The sequence below is a fragment of the Tupaia chinensis genome, unplaced genomic scaffold (assembly GCF_000334495.1).
Source record: "Tupaia chinensis unplaced genomic scaffold, TupChi_1.0 Scaffold144010_1, whole genome shotgun sequence".
Classification (NCBI taxonomy): Eukaryota; Metazoa; Chordata; class Mammalia; order Scandentia; family Tupaiidae; genus Tupaia; species Tupaia belangeri.
The window spans coordinates 714,870-729,013 of record NW_006203862.1 but is presented as its reverse complement, the minus strand read 5'-3'; the positions used below and the strand labels follow the sequence as shown (position 1 = coordinate 729,013).

Below are 14,144 nucleotides of genomic sequence, written 5' to 3'. Positions count from 1 at the left end.
AAATTTACATTCATTCCCTGAGCATCATCACAATGTACTAAATGTGGTTTCCCCTCTAGAGTAAGTTGCATAGTGGCTTAATCATGCATGTTATCATCCATAAAATTCCATTACTACTTTCATATATATATGTTTTTTACCCCATGTCTGACCCTCTGCCCTATTCCACTCTCTTATTACACTATTTCTGCTGTCTACAGTTGTCTTCAATTCCTTTTCCCCCAATATTTTGTTGACCACACCATATCATAAGTAATCTAACTACTTTCAATAGCAAGTTCAGCTGGTGGTTTCAAGAAAGGCAGTTTTGAACTGGTAAGGATATTTCCTCGAAATTTGAAGCCTAGAAACCGATTAGTATTTTGTACAAATAGTCTGATGTGAGTTTTTAAACTGCTTGGTCCAGAACTCGAACCATGGTTGACCATGTGGGAGTCCAGTGACATAATCATTAGTCCATCTGCTGGTTCAAAAGATTTATTTTTTATTTATAAGAGAAGGATAAACATGTGCTTCAGAGTGGAGAAACTCCATAGTGTCAACTATTTTCTTATTGCTACTTCCTCCCTACCATGGTGATCCTGACCCTTGACCCTACCTCTTTATACTTCTGCTTATGGTGGTCCTCTTCCATTAGCTCTCCTCAAAAAGAGATCAGCAAGGGACTCGAGTGATCTCATCACTGAGAAAGGAATGAGCAATGGACTCACCAGTATCTATCTAGTTCAAACTTACAGTTAGTTGTTCCCTTCTCCCCAACCAGGTCTAGGGACTATTTTGATATTATTTTCAGAGTTCTTTTTACCATCTAATTTTACTCCTTTACTTTATCCATTTACTCTCCTTATCTTTGATATTGAAAGGTGTGATATGAGAAAGCAGGGACAACTTGAAAAAAAAAACAAAAAAACAAACTATCTTGAAATATCAACCTGCGAAAGGGAGAAGAAAGCTGGGTCAGTAGTAGGGTCAAAGAAAAATGTTTTTTGAAGCTGGGAATGACATGATCTAGTTTGTATACTGGTGGCATGATTTCAGTAGAAAAAGAGGTATTGGTTTATAGAAGAAAGGGAGATATTGAAGGACAAAGATTCGTTCAGAACTAGATAGAATCTAGAAATTAATTCGAATAAGTGTCTCCTATGATCTGAAGGTTTATACAACCTCACTCCCCTCACCCCCAGAATTCACATGTTGAAATAGTCACCAATATGATGCTATTAGGTGTGGTATTTGGGAAACAATTAGATCAGGAGACTGGAGCCTCCATGAATGGGATTAGTGCTCTTATGAAAAGGAGGCTTGAAAGAGATCTCTTGCCCCTTCTACCATTTGAAGGCAAGTAAGAAGGCATTGACTATGAACAGGAGGGTTGGTCCTTGCAAGAAGCAAAATCTGCTATTGCCTCAATTATAAACTTCCCAGCCTCCAGAACTGTGAGAAATGAATTTCTGTTGTTTAAGAGCTACCTTGTCTATGGTATTTTATTAAAATAGCCTGAGTGAACTAAGACATTATTTTTAGATAAGAAGCTAGAAATACTTTCTGGTGTAGTAAGACAGAAAGTAAAGGGTGTAACAAGTATAGATGCAATAATATTTACAGGGTAATAGTGAGAAAATGAAGAATTTTATAGCTAATATCTTTAATTGTGTTGTAAGTAATACCTTTTGATAAAGTATAAGGGTGTTTCAAATAGTTCATGAAAAAATGAAGTTAAAATACAAGTTTATTTTGGTGTAAAAACATTTTGAAATCCATGCATAGATTTTTCATAGTGTTCATTTTTCTTGAACTTTTCAGAGACTCCTTGTAAGTTTCAAGATTGTTTAACTGAGATGAAGGGGGGACGATAAATTGGAAAGAGTTTGAAAATAGTTGAAAATGAATACATTGCTATTTTGCAGATTTTATGAGCGCTCTGTCATTTTAGGTGTACTTTCCCTTACAGTCTTATAGAACATCATGCTCTCTCAGCTTTTCTCCAATCTCATTTTTCATTATTTTTTCTTAGTTTCCTTTGCTGGTTTATCCTCTTCTTCCAAACTACTAGTACCAAACACTCTAGGGATCCATCTTCAGACTTCTTATCTTCAAACTCATTACTTTGCTGTTCTCATTCAGTCAAACTTTTAAAAAACCAGGCATCTGCTGATGACTCTCAAATTTATATCTCTAATCCATAATTCTGTCCCCTAATCCTGACTCTCAACTACATATTCTTCTTTTAAAGTTTCAACAAATGTCTGAAGCTCAATATGTATAAAAATGAAATCTACATTTCCTCACAAAAACGTTCCACATTCTGCCTTCTCATCCTTATTGATACGATTTCAGTTGTTCATTTGCTCAAGACCATGAACTTTGGCATTAAATTTTCTTCTTTTCTTTCACATTCCACATCTTTTCTATTAGACATCCTGGTGCTGTAACTTTGAAATATATGTCGAGTAAATGATTTTATACCTTTTTCACTACCGAGAGACCATGTTTTGCTGGATTATACAATTTGCTTCTTCCCTATACCTCTGCCTCATTATAACCCTTTCTTAATACATCAAATAGAGAGCTTTTTAAAAAAATAATTATTTTATTTAACTTTATTTATTTATTTTTATTTGACCAGAGAGGGACAGAGAGAGAGAGAGAGGAAGTGAGAAAACAAGTCACCACATCCAGGACTCGAACCGTGGTCGGCCATGTGAGAGTCCAGCACCTTTAAACACTATACCACCTGTTGACCCCTAGAGAGAACTTTCTAAAGCATGAGAAAGATTGTCATCTTCCTTTACCTCAAGCTAGTTGTGCCTGTACATTTTCCTTAGGAAATAAACCAAAGTCCTAACAAGGTCCTGGAAGGGTCTGTAGGATATAGCCTCCCAACACTTCCATGGTCTGCTCTCTTCTGAGTCCCTTGCACTTGCTCTAACCCAGCTCTGTTAATGTCCTCACTGTGCTTTTAATGCGCCACACTAGCTCCTGTCTTAGCCCATGCAGCTCTTTTCAAATTAGTTGTATCACATTTCATAGTTTCTAGTTCCCTGTAAAACATGGCAGGCTTAACTCTTATCTCCATAAATATAATTAAGTATGGCTGTTTCTTAGTCTTCTTCTCAGAAAACAATTTTTTTTTTTTGATTCTCTGTGGGTCTTTTCCAGTTGTTTCTTATTTCTTCCTTATTCTCACTCACATTGTCTTGCCTCTTTATGTATTTGGATTTGTGTACTGGATATTTTATTTAAAAGTATTTATAAAAAATTATCTGAGATTTTAGATGATATTACTTTTTTCCAGTAAGAATCTTGTGTTTGATTTGTTTTATCTTGCTTCTGTCAGATCCTGGGAGCTCTATCAAAGAAGGACTACCTTAATTTAATTTATTTAAGGTTTTGAGTTTTAAAAAAAAATTTTACAGAGATATTTTGCTATGGAGTACATGTGCTTACAGGAGAAACAGAGACAGAAAGTAGAAATCGCCCCCCTGGAGGATTGGCCATGCTGAAGTTCCTTCTCCTCCATTCTCCTCTTAGGATCTTGGGCATACATGCACATGTGCCTGGTGTGAGTTTAAAGCCAACGGGTCCAGGACTTGAACTATGATCTACTAAATGGGAGTCCAACAATATAACCATTATGCCATCTGCTGATTCCAAGATTTTGAGATTATTTTTTCAAAACAGTCATTTTCAGATAACTTAAGATCAAGCTGAAGATCATAAAAGATCATCTGGATCACTCTTACTCATGAGTCTCTGACCTTTATCTTCTTAGACTTCTAAGATATTAATAATTTGGATAAGCTTCTCAAACAACTCATTATTTAAAACATCTCCAAGTCAAAACTGGGTATCAAATGCTAGACTTACCTCTTCAGAATCCTATTCTTTCCCAGTAATTCATTATCTTTTCACTCTACTTATGTCCTTAATAAAATATTTTTCAATATTTCATTGTTTTCTTTTAAGAGAGAGATTTTTTGCTATATGGCCCATGCACTCACTGAAGAGACAGAGACAGAAAGTGAGAAATCACCCCCCCCCGGGGGGGGGATGGCCATGCCACAATCCCTTCTCCTCCATTCTCCTCTTGAGATTTTGGATATGCATGCACATGCACCTGGAGTGAGTTTAAGTCACTGGGTCGGGGACTTGAAGCATAATTGACTACTTGGGAGTCCAGCAATGTAAACATTATGTCATCTGCTGGTCTCACACTTAGTTTTTAAATTATCATGTGTGGATGGATTTTTTTTTTTTGAGTTTTCTCACCACCATTCTGAGTGGTGTAAATCCACCTTAGGAACTTTGCACTTGCTATCTCTAGTCTTTTATTTGATATCCACAGAGCAAAGTTTTTGTACTCTTGACTTCTTTAACATCTACATGGCCCAGAAAAATATGAGAAATTTGGCAGGAGCAAAGAAAATTTCCTCTGGAAGAATATATAACCCTAGGCTTGAAAATATTTCTACTTGTGGAATTCACTTTTCTTGACCACTAGGCTACAGGGCCAGCCCACTTATTTATTTTTCTATTGTTGGTTTTCTCTCCTTCTAGAATGTAATCCCTCCGAGGGTAGGACATATTCACCTCTCTGGGACACTGGCAAGTCCCCAGGGTGTAGAACAGCGTCTGACACACAGTAGCTACACAATAAATATTTGTTGACAAGATGAATGGCTCACATAACCATTTCATCTCAGAAAATAGGCCTACAGAAAAAAAAAGAGGCTACCAGAAAGTACATGTGAAGTTGAAATCATTAATTTAAAGTAAAATCAATTAGTGTGATTGAATTTTCTCAGGAAATTATTGTTTCTCTAGTACAAGTATGGGGAAATGAATGGTATGGTCCATCTGAGGTTGGTTGTTTATTGTTTTTCTGAAAAACAACAGTAATAGGGAGTAATGGTTAGAAAGTCTCAATAGAGGAAAAGGTGAATTCTTATTCCAAGATTTGAATATTATTTACTTAATGACTTCAAAACTATAATTATTTCTATTTTCATACAGACTCCTACAACTCTTCCAAGAGCAGCTGGTCGAGAAACCAAATATGTAAGTACATTTATAAATAAATATTCTGCTTTCTAGCTAGGTGCCGATGTATGCTCTGTAAAGAACTCAATTACTCACGTCATTTAACTTGAATTAGTTGAATTTTTTATAAGTGGAAAGGGGTAAGATGGTATGATTGGCCCAGATATGGAAAATTAGTTTATTTCAGAGCTAAGACATCAGGTAAGCTTATCAAATAAATTCCTTCTTAAGTAAGGTCTAGTTTGATTAGTTTTTCTAAGTAAAATAGAACTGCGACACCTGCTTTCTGTCTTCCTAATTATCAAAGCTTAGACGACATGTTTATTTTTGTAATGGTTTATTGTGCTTATAAAATAATCAACTCATATACTTGAAACATTAAGACTTGTCTATTTTTCCAATATATACCAAATGCTTGTGCTATGTGGCAGAAATGGGAATATTTGAAGATACAAGAGTAGAGAGAACAACTGTAGGTACCAGAGACCGCATGAGGGCTTGGGGCTGGGATAGAAGGGATGGGCTCAGGAAAAAGTGTTTAACAACACAGGATTCACATATGTGGACAAATGGGTTGTGGAACAGCATATCCCAACAGAGTGAAAAAATACAATGCCAGTTATAAATAAACTATATAAAATTTCAAAAAAAAACCCCAACTAGTAGAGCAAAACCTGAAGGTACACATTATAATGCTGTGTTCTTTGTTGAAAATGGTGAAGGTGGTAATATCCTTGATTTGATTGTTATACACTACACTCAAGTTTTGAAAATCCATATTAGACCCCACAAAGACATAAAAAAATTAAATGTACATAAGAAATTATAAAGAAAAAGGGGGGGGCAGCAGGTGACAAGATGGTTGAAGCGCTGGACTCCCACATGGCTGACCATGGTTTCATCTTGGACCTTGTGGCTTGCTTTCTCACTTTAACTCTCTTTTTCTCTCTGGTGAGCACATGTGCTCTCTAGCAAATTTAAAAATAATAAATAATTCTAAAAAAATTTTAGAAAAGATATTATAAAAAGATTTATCTATTTTCAATAGGATTGTCAGTTTATCAACTTTGACTCATTTTTTTTTTTACTTGTCAATTATTACCAAATAAACATATTTCCACTTATGAGCAAAACCAGATTAATAAAGGATGTGTAACTATGGACTCACTTAATTCAGGTAACTGTGGGGAGTTGGCTCTTACTAGACATCCTTACCCCATCAGCATTCTTCACACCTCATAATTGCATTTTCCATCATGTGGTTAAGTTCTACTTTTTAAAAATAATTATTTAATTTTAATTTTTATTATTGTGGGTGGGAGGGAAAGCAAGCCAGCAGATCTGGGACTTGAACAGTGGTTGACCATGTGGAAGTCCAACACCTTAACCAACATGCCCTCTGCCATCCCCCCAGTTAAGTGCTACTTCTGACCACACATGTTTTAATAGAAACAAGAGTGTTAGGCCAGCAGGTGGTGTAGTGAGTGGGGCACTGGGCTGTCACATGACCAACTGTGGTCTGAGTCCTAGATCTGGAAGCTTGCTTTCTCACATTTTTCTCTTTCTCTGTTGAGCACGCATGCCCTATAGCAAAATTAAAAACTAATAATAAACAAATTAAATTAAAAATAAATAGTTTTTAAAAAAAACAAGAAACAGGATTACTGCCTAAGCAAATATTTAGTTTTCAGTTTAAAGCAAAGCAGTCAAGTACTCCTTTTAAATTACACATTACATTTTCTGTTATGAAGTTTTTGTTATAATCATCATTATAAATAAATAGTTATTAAATGTGTACTTTGTGCATGTCATCATTACAATTCTGACTTTATTTGATTCTCCCTAAGGCAAATAAGAAATAAACTGGGTGAAATGACTAAATTTTATCACATCCAGGAATCTACATTTAGAGGATATGAGTAGGAACATTGCTTAGAGCATTTCCTACAGCTTTCATTATTTTTCTGTTGGAAACTGTTTGGAGTAACACTTAAAATGAGTGGAGGCATTTAGTAGGCTGGACCTAAGTTTGAGTCTAAGTAACAGTATCATTTCTAGATAATCTTCTGATCTTGGGTAAATATCTTGTAATTTTACCTTTTCGTTCCTTTGTATTTGTTGCCTGTTAAATGGAGATACTAATAACCTTATTTGGTTGGTGTAAGATTTTTATTAGTTCATGTATAAAAAGCTCTTAACGTAGTCCTGACACAGAGGGATTGCTTAGTGAATAAGGGTTCTTCCCCTTTTTTCTTTTCTCTCCCCTTTTGCCTTTATCAACTTCCCCTCTCCTTACCTGTCTTTGGAAGACTGGAGGCACTATGATTTGATTGGCTACCTCGATTCTCTGTGGGAATGGAAAATAAATTTCCTAAATATAAATCTGTATTTTTTTGTGACTAATATGTTCAGTAAGTGATAGACCCAAGAAAAAGGAGCTAGAATTTTTGCTCTCTCACCTTCCTTGCTCATCTACTCCTACTTTTCAGCAAAGTACCTCTAATTAGACTAATAATTTGGTGAGGTCCAGAGGACTGATGCCTCTACCCTCTTCTCCCTGAGGATAATTAATTTGGTAGCAGTGGGAACAATTCTGGAGTATTATTTCAATCTTCATGTACACAGGTTATTTAAAGTTATTTTTCCTTTTCATTCTATTATCAGGCTTTAAAGTAGGCCAACTGTCACACTTTTAACTTTGTGAGAGCATTTGAGTCATTCAAAGTTAACACTGAATCATCATACAGTATAGACTAGAACAAATATAAACTCTGATTCAGATAAGATTCTTGGTCTTGATTAATTATTTTTAAAGAAGAATCTTTGCTTTTATATTATTATTATTATTATTATTATTTTACTTTGCCATAGAGTGTCTGGGCTCCATGGAAAGCGAGAGAGAGAGGGAGACAGGGAGACAGGGAGACAGGGAGAGAGGGAGAGAGGAAGAAAGGGAGAGAGGGAAAAGGGGGAGAGGGAGAGGGAGGGAGGGAGGGTGGGGAAGGGAGGGAGGGAAGGGGGAAGGAAGTCTTAAACTTATGTGAAACTTCTGTTTTTAATGCAGTATGTTTTGATTTTTAAAATAAATTATATCATGATATTTTAAAAATTCTAAATTCATTATTGGCTGAGCAGTGGATGCCTCACCCTAAGTTTAATGTGAATAGTTTTCACTTAATTAATTTCCCACCAGTTCTCTCCCTTCTTCTCCCATGGAAACTCCAAAGCAACTCTAAAAAGTGTATAGACTTTAACACTTCAGTATTTCACCAGCTTTCAGTACTTGAAGAAGAAGGCATCTTCAGAGTATATACCTGCTGGGACTCAGTGTGTCATTGACTTTGTATAGATTCTCAGATCATATTCAAAATCAGAGATCATGCAGTTTACCAACTCCTGTGTCACAGAGGTGGTTGAACAAACGAAAGAATTAATTAGCATCACAAAGGAAAGTTTTATTAACATTGAGAACATCTTCCAAAGATGGGCACTGACAATCCAAGAATTAAATTAGTGTCACAAAGAAAAATTATATTAACATTGAGAACATCTTCCAAAGATTGGCAGTGACCACCCAAAACTCCTATTTTGGGGGGTTATGTCTTTATACTAAAAAATATATAGGGTTGTGTCTAAAACTTTAGTGTAGTGGGGCCAACAGGTGACATGGTAGTTAATGGCACTGGACTCTCACATGGCCAATGGCAGTTCTAGTCCATGGCCAATGGCAGCTTGCTTTCTCACTTTCCCTCTCTCTCACTCTGTCTCTCTCTCTGGTCATATTAAAATAAGTAAATAAATAGATAAACTTAAGTAAAATAATTCTTTTAAAAAATGATATATAATCCATAGGTCATGACTAGGAGAAAAACTAGTCACTATTTTCTAGCTCTATTATTCAATTTTCTATGTTTTTTTTTTTAAGTGGATTTGACAAATACTTACCAAGTATCTGCCATGCACCAGTCAATGAGGCATCACTGAGGAAAAAGGGGGTCAATATTATGACTCAGTGATAAGATTTCCATTTAAAAAAATATTTGCTATAGGGTATGTGTATTTGCTAGAGAAAGAGAGAGAGAGAGAGAGAGAGAGAGAGAGAGAGAGAATGAGCGAGCTTCCCTCAGGGAGATGTCCACATTGCAATTCTTTCTCTTCCATTCTCCCTTTAGGACTCCGGGTACATGCACACACACAGCAGGCTTATCTCTCAAGCCACCAGGTCCAGGACATGAAATGCTCAGTCAGCCATATGAGAGCCAGCTCCCTTAACCACCATGCCACAGCTGGTCTGGCAAGATCCCCCTTCCTGAAGCATGTATTTCAATGGAAAAGACAGTAAAAGTTAAAATAATAAATGAGTAATTTATTTCCTGTAGAAAAAGAGGAGTTGGTTAGAGAGCTGAATGATGTTAAAAGAAATTTAGAAAGGTGAGAGTTTTCAATGAATGAATGGACTGATCCTAATGGTTTAATTAAATAATGAAAAATTGTATGACTAATTCCATTTTATGGGTCTTTGGCGTTAAGTTGCCTTCTCTCAAAAAAATTAAAAAGAAGAAGAAAATCAATGCAAAAGGATGATGTTTCTTTGATTTTTTATTGCATGCATTATGACATTTCACATAGTCTGATTTTTTTTTTTTTTTAGAATGAGCCATGTGGTGTAAAGGCACTAAAGTAAAGGTTTTATGCAGTTCCTGGTGTGCTTGAATTGAAAGCTAGTTTAAAGAAATTTAATTGAGATTCTCTTAAGTGTAATAGAGCTGAAACTAGGTTGGCTTAGTAATATGTTGAATGGTAGAAAGCCTTAGGGCACTTGCATGCTCGATTAGATTAATTTATCAGACACATTTCACTTGCTTCCTTTTAAAAAGATACTAAATTGAGCAGCAGTAAGGAATCTTTTTAGCTCTTATCTTGCGAATAAAGATGGACTATCACATATAAGTCATAAATCAACCCTATAAGGTGGACATTATTATTACAAAACCTCCATTTTACAGAAGGGGAACACATATCTCAGAAGATCCAGAGTAGACAAAACCCAACCCAGGTCTCCTTCATGATAAAGCCTCTGCCCCCCACACTCGTATGTACTTGTACAAGCTGAAAAGCTGAAAATAGTTTGTGTTCTTTAAATATTTTATCCTTTAATATTTATATTCTGGGTCTAAATTATATTTTCATGGCCAGTAAGCTTCAGTCTGAACTTTGGATGAATAGTTTAATAGTTGGTCATATTATTATCTAAGACAGTAATGTTTTACTATTTCTAATGTTTTAAATTACTCACTTACATGCAAATTAATTCATAATATCAGATAATGAATACAAGTCATTGTTTTTCATGAGATTAATTTTAAATAGTTTTTTTCCCCCTAAGAAAAGCAGTGCATTTTTATTAGAATTTCTGTTTCCTTCTATTTTCACAGTATCAGCTTTAGGAGGAATTTTTTTTTCTTTGCATTATACTGGCCTGCAAATATTTATTATTTTTCATTAATAACAGTATAAATTCACTTTATTATGTGATTCGAAACTACAGTATACTCTTTTTAAAAAGAGTCAGTGTGGTGGTTAAAGGGCTGGAATCTCACATGGCCAGCCGTAGTTCATGTTGCAGAGTTGGTGGCTTGAAACTCTTGCCAGGCACATATGCATGTGTGCCCAAAATCTTCAGACAAGAATGGGAGGGAAAGGATAGTGACATGGCCGTCACTCCTGACGGTATGAGTTTGTGTGATTTTTCACTTTCCCTCTCTGCCTCTCTCCACAAATGCATATGCCCTATGGAAAAATAAACAAATAAATAAATTTTAAAAATGTAAAGCAACTTTAGGCCCAGCCATAGAGACGTTGCTGTATGATCCTGTGGGAACCTGGGTTGGGTTGCTGGGTAGATCTGAATATACTGGTTATGTCCATGGTCCTGTTGCCTAAGTGGCTTGAGGGAAGATTGTGGCATGGGGAGGCTTTGTCAAGGATGCTTGGTTCTCTTTCTTTCTTTCTCTTTCTCTCACAAAAGAAAAAGGAAACCTTCAAAAAATAGAGCAGAGGCCAGCAGGTATAATGGTGGCTAAAGTGCTGATCTCTCACATGCCTGACCAAGGTTTGAGTACCTTGAAAATAATGCTGATTGTATATGCATGTGTGCTGAAAACCCTGAGAGGAGGATGGAGGAGAAGGGATTGTAGTATGGCCACTCCTCTGCCCCACCCCTCCAGGGTGTGATTTTTCTCTCCATCTGTCTGTCTGTCTCTGGAGAACACAAGCATGCTGTGGTAGAAGCCTAAATAAAAGGCAGGACAACAGACAGCATGGAGGTTAAGGCAGTAAGATCTCATAAGGCTCACTGGGCAATTCAAGTTCCAGACCTGGTGATTTGAAATACACTCTGGGCACGTGTGCACCCAACATCCCAAGGAGAAAGTGGAGAAGGGATTGTGTTGTGGTCACCACCCCCCCAGGGGGGAGGTGCTTTCTCACTTTCTTTCTCTCTCTGTCTCTCTGCAGCAAACGTATGTGCCCTATAGCAAATAATAAATAAATAAATAGATTTTTAAAAAGAAGAAAAAGAAGAAAAGAAAAGAAAGAAAATAAAAGGCAACTTCAGAAAATAGGGCACGTATTTGGACTTTTTACTAATTTATCAAAAAAAATCATTATGAGGAACATTCTATTAGTAACAACTTACTTCATATACTCTGCATTTCATGATTATTTTAGATGGCAGGGACATAACTGAGACAGTCTTACCGAATATTGAATAAGATATATAGGTAAGATCTCATTTTAATGAGCTTAAGAGATAAGAAAATATTATGATTGAAGTATATTGTTTCCAAAATATCACAATGTATTGAAAAATGTGTAAAACTTCATTATGATGATAATGTGTGTAGTGTCCTCAACTGGACTGGTGTGAGGTGTATTCATGTTGGGTAAATTCACTTTACAAGCTAAGGAATGAATTGCGATGGAATATGTAAAATAAATTTAAAAACAAAGAATATTTCCTACTATATGTACAGGTATATTTCCTACTACCTATACAAAGTCATGTCCTCCAACTGCCCCAGCTCACACAGTCCCCTCCTACTATGCTTAGGGACGATGCTGTGCTGAGTTTCAGAGTTTCAGAGGTGATGTGCACCACCAGTCATAGGTCTTAGGTGAGAGGTGACTTAAATTTAACTCCAGCCTAGATCTGCTTCCAATGGTTTCACATGGTGCCAGAGATTTGATGAGTTACAAGAAGAATTGTGAACAGTGGTGTGACATGATTATGTCCACTGAAAGATCTATACTGATCGTTCTAACCTTTCTAATTTTTTTTGGAGAGGTTTTTTTCGCTATGGGGCGCATGCGCTCGCCAGGCACAGAGAGAGACATAGAGACAGAAAGCAAGAAATCACCCCCCAGGGGGGATGGTCACGCCGCAATCCCTTCTCCTCCATTCTCCTCTCAGGATCTTGGGCACGCACATGTGCCTGGCATGAGTTCTAAGCCACTGGGTCCGGGACACGAACCGCGGTCGACTATGTGGGAGTCCAGTGACATAGCCATTACGCTAACTGCTAGTTCCCTAGGTGAAGCATCTTAACATTTTATAATTTCTAACATCTTCAGTGACAAACCCAGCACTCAGTGACTGTTAGGTGCCCGATTAAGATCGTGGCTGTCGTCTTTGCCTACCTGTACATCAGTCTTTAGGAGAAACAACATAATTCACTTAGCACATTATCACAGACTGAAGTTCTTTGAGTTTTGAGAATAAGAAACTCAGAACAGTTGAAGTTCAGAGAGAAAAGGCAAAAGAGAAAAAAAATTTTAAAAGAATTATTTATTGGGAACCAGCAGTTAGCGTAATGGCTATGTCGCTGGACTCCCACGTAGTCGACCATGGTTCGTGTCCCGGACCTGGTGGCTTAAAACTCACGCCGGGCGTGTGTGCGTGCGTGCCCAAGATCCCGAGAGGAGAATGGAGGAGAAGGGATTGCGGCGTGACCATCCCCCCTGGGGGGGGATTTCTCGCTTTCTGTCTCTATGTCTCTCTCTGTCTGTCTGGCGAGCGCACGCGCCCTACAGTGAAAATCTCTCTCAAAAAAAAAAAAAGAATTATTTATTTAATTTTATTTATTCATTCATTTATTTTTTTAATTTGACCAGAGATAGAAAATGAGAAGGCAAGCTACCAGGTCTGGGACTTGAACCGTGATCAGCCATGTGGGAGTGTCCAGCACCTGAAACACCATGCCAACTGCTGGTCCCCAGAGAGAGATCTTAATGATGGTGACCCTGATGTTATATCAGGTAGGAGGGACCTGACATAAGAAAGGTGGTAAAGCATGCCAGAAATAGAATAGTAGAGTGCAGAAGAGAAAAGCAACTCTGTCGTCCAATCTATCCAACTTGTTTTAGCCCCAGCTCCCCAAGGTATCTGTCAGAGTGATGCCAGCTGAAAGGACACATGTAAAGACTGGCAGAAAACTGTAGCTTATAAGGAAAAGAACTATAGACAAAAACTAAAGATCTTGATGGTACCTGATGTGCCTCAGGCATCAAATCTTTGGGGGACAAAATTGGCTTCTCCTAAGTTGGCTTTGGCACAGTTATGGCCATAAGTAGTAATTTATAATTTATTTTTCAGTGGATTTCAAATTCTCACTTCTCTAGTTTATTCAGACAGTAATTTTCTATGTTGCCAAGGCCAATCTGAAGCTTTCTGTTGTCCTACCTTAGCCTCAGCCTCAGCTTCCTGGGCCCCTGGGGTTACTGGTGCATGCTACCATATCTGGCCATTTTAGGTCAGACTGAGAATTGAACCAGGAATCCCATGTGGTGGTCCGAACATAAAAAGCACAGTGTCTTAGTAGTGTATACCACAGCAACTGTGCCCTTTAGTCTTCAACTCTTTTAGTTTTATTAATTGCCAGGAGTCATGATGTATTTTTCTGTTTCTATGCAAAAATGCATCATGACGTTCCCAACAATCCAGTGTATAACTTAACCCTCTGATAGATTTTATTCTGAAGAAACTGACTTTTCTGAGTTGCTGTTTTTTAATGATGATGATGCAATAACTAAAATGTCATTTTTCT

General features: G+C 37.0%; 1 protein-coding gene across 1 annotated transcript in view; it reads left to right on the top strand.

Annotated features, from left to right (window-relative positions):
* The window catches only part of MLIP (muscular LMNA interacting protein), a 162,664-nt gene that overhangs the window by 64,031 nt on the left and 84,489 nt on the right, over positions 1-14,144 (top strand). Inside the window, exon 9 of the mRNA XM_014583036.1 lies at positions 5,014-5,058. Within this exon, the coding sequence (XP_014438522.1) occupies positions 5,014-5,058 (45 nt within the window). The remainder of the gene's footprint in view (positions 1-5,013; positions 5,059-14,144) is intronic.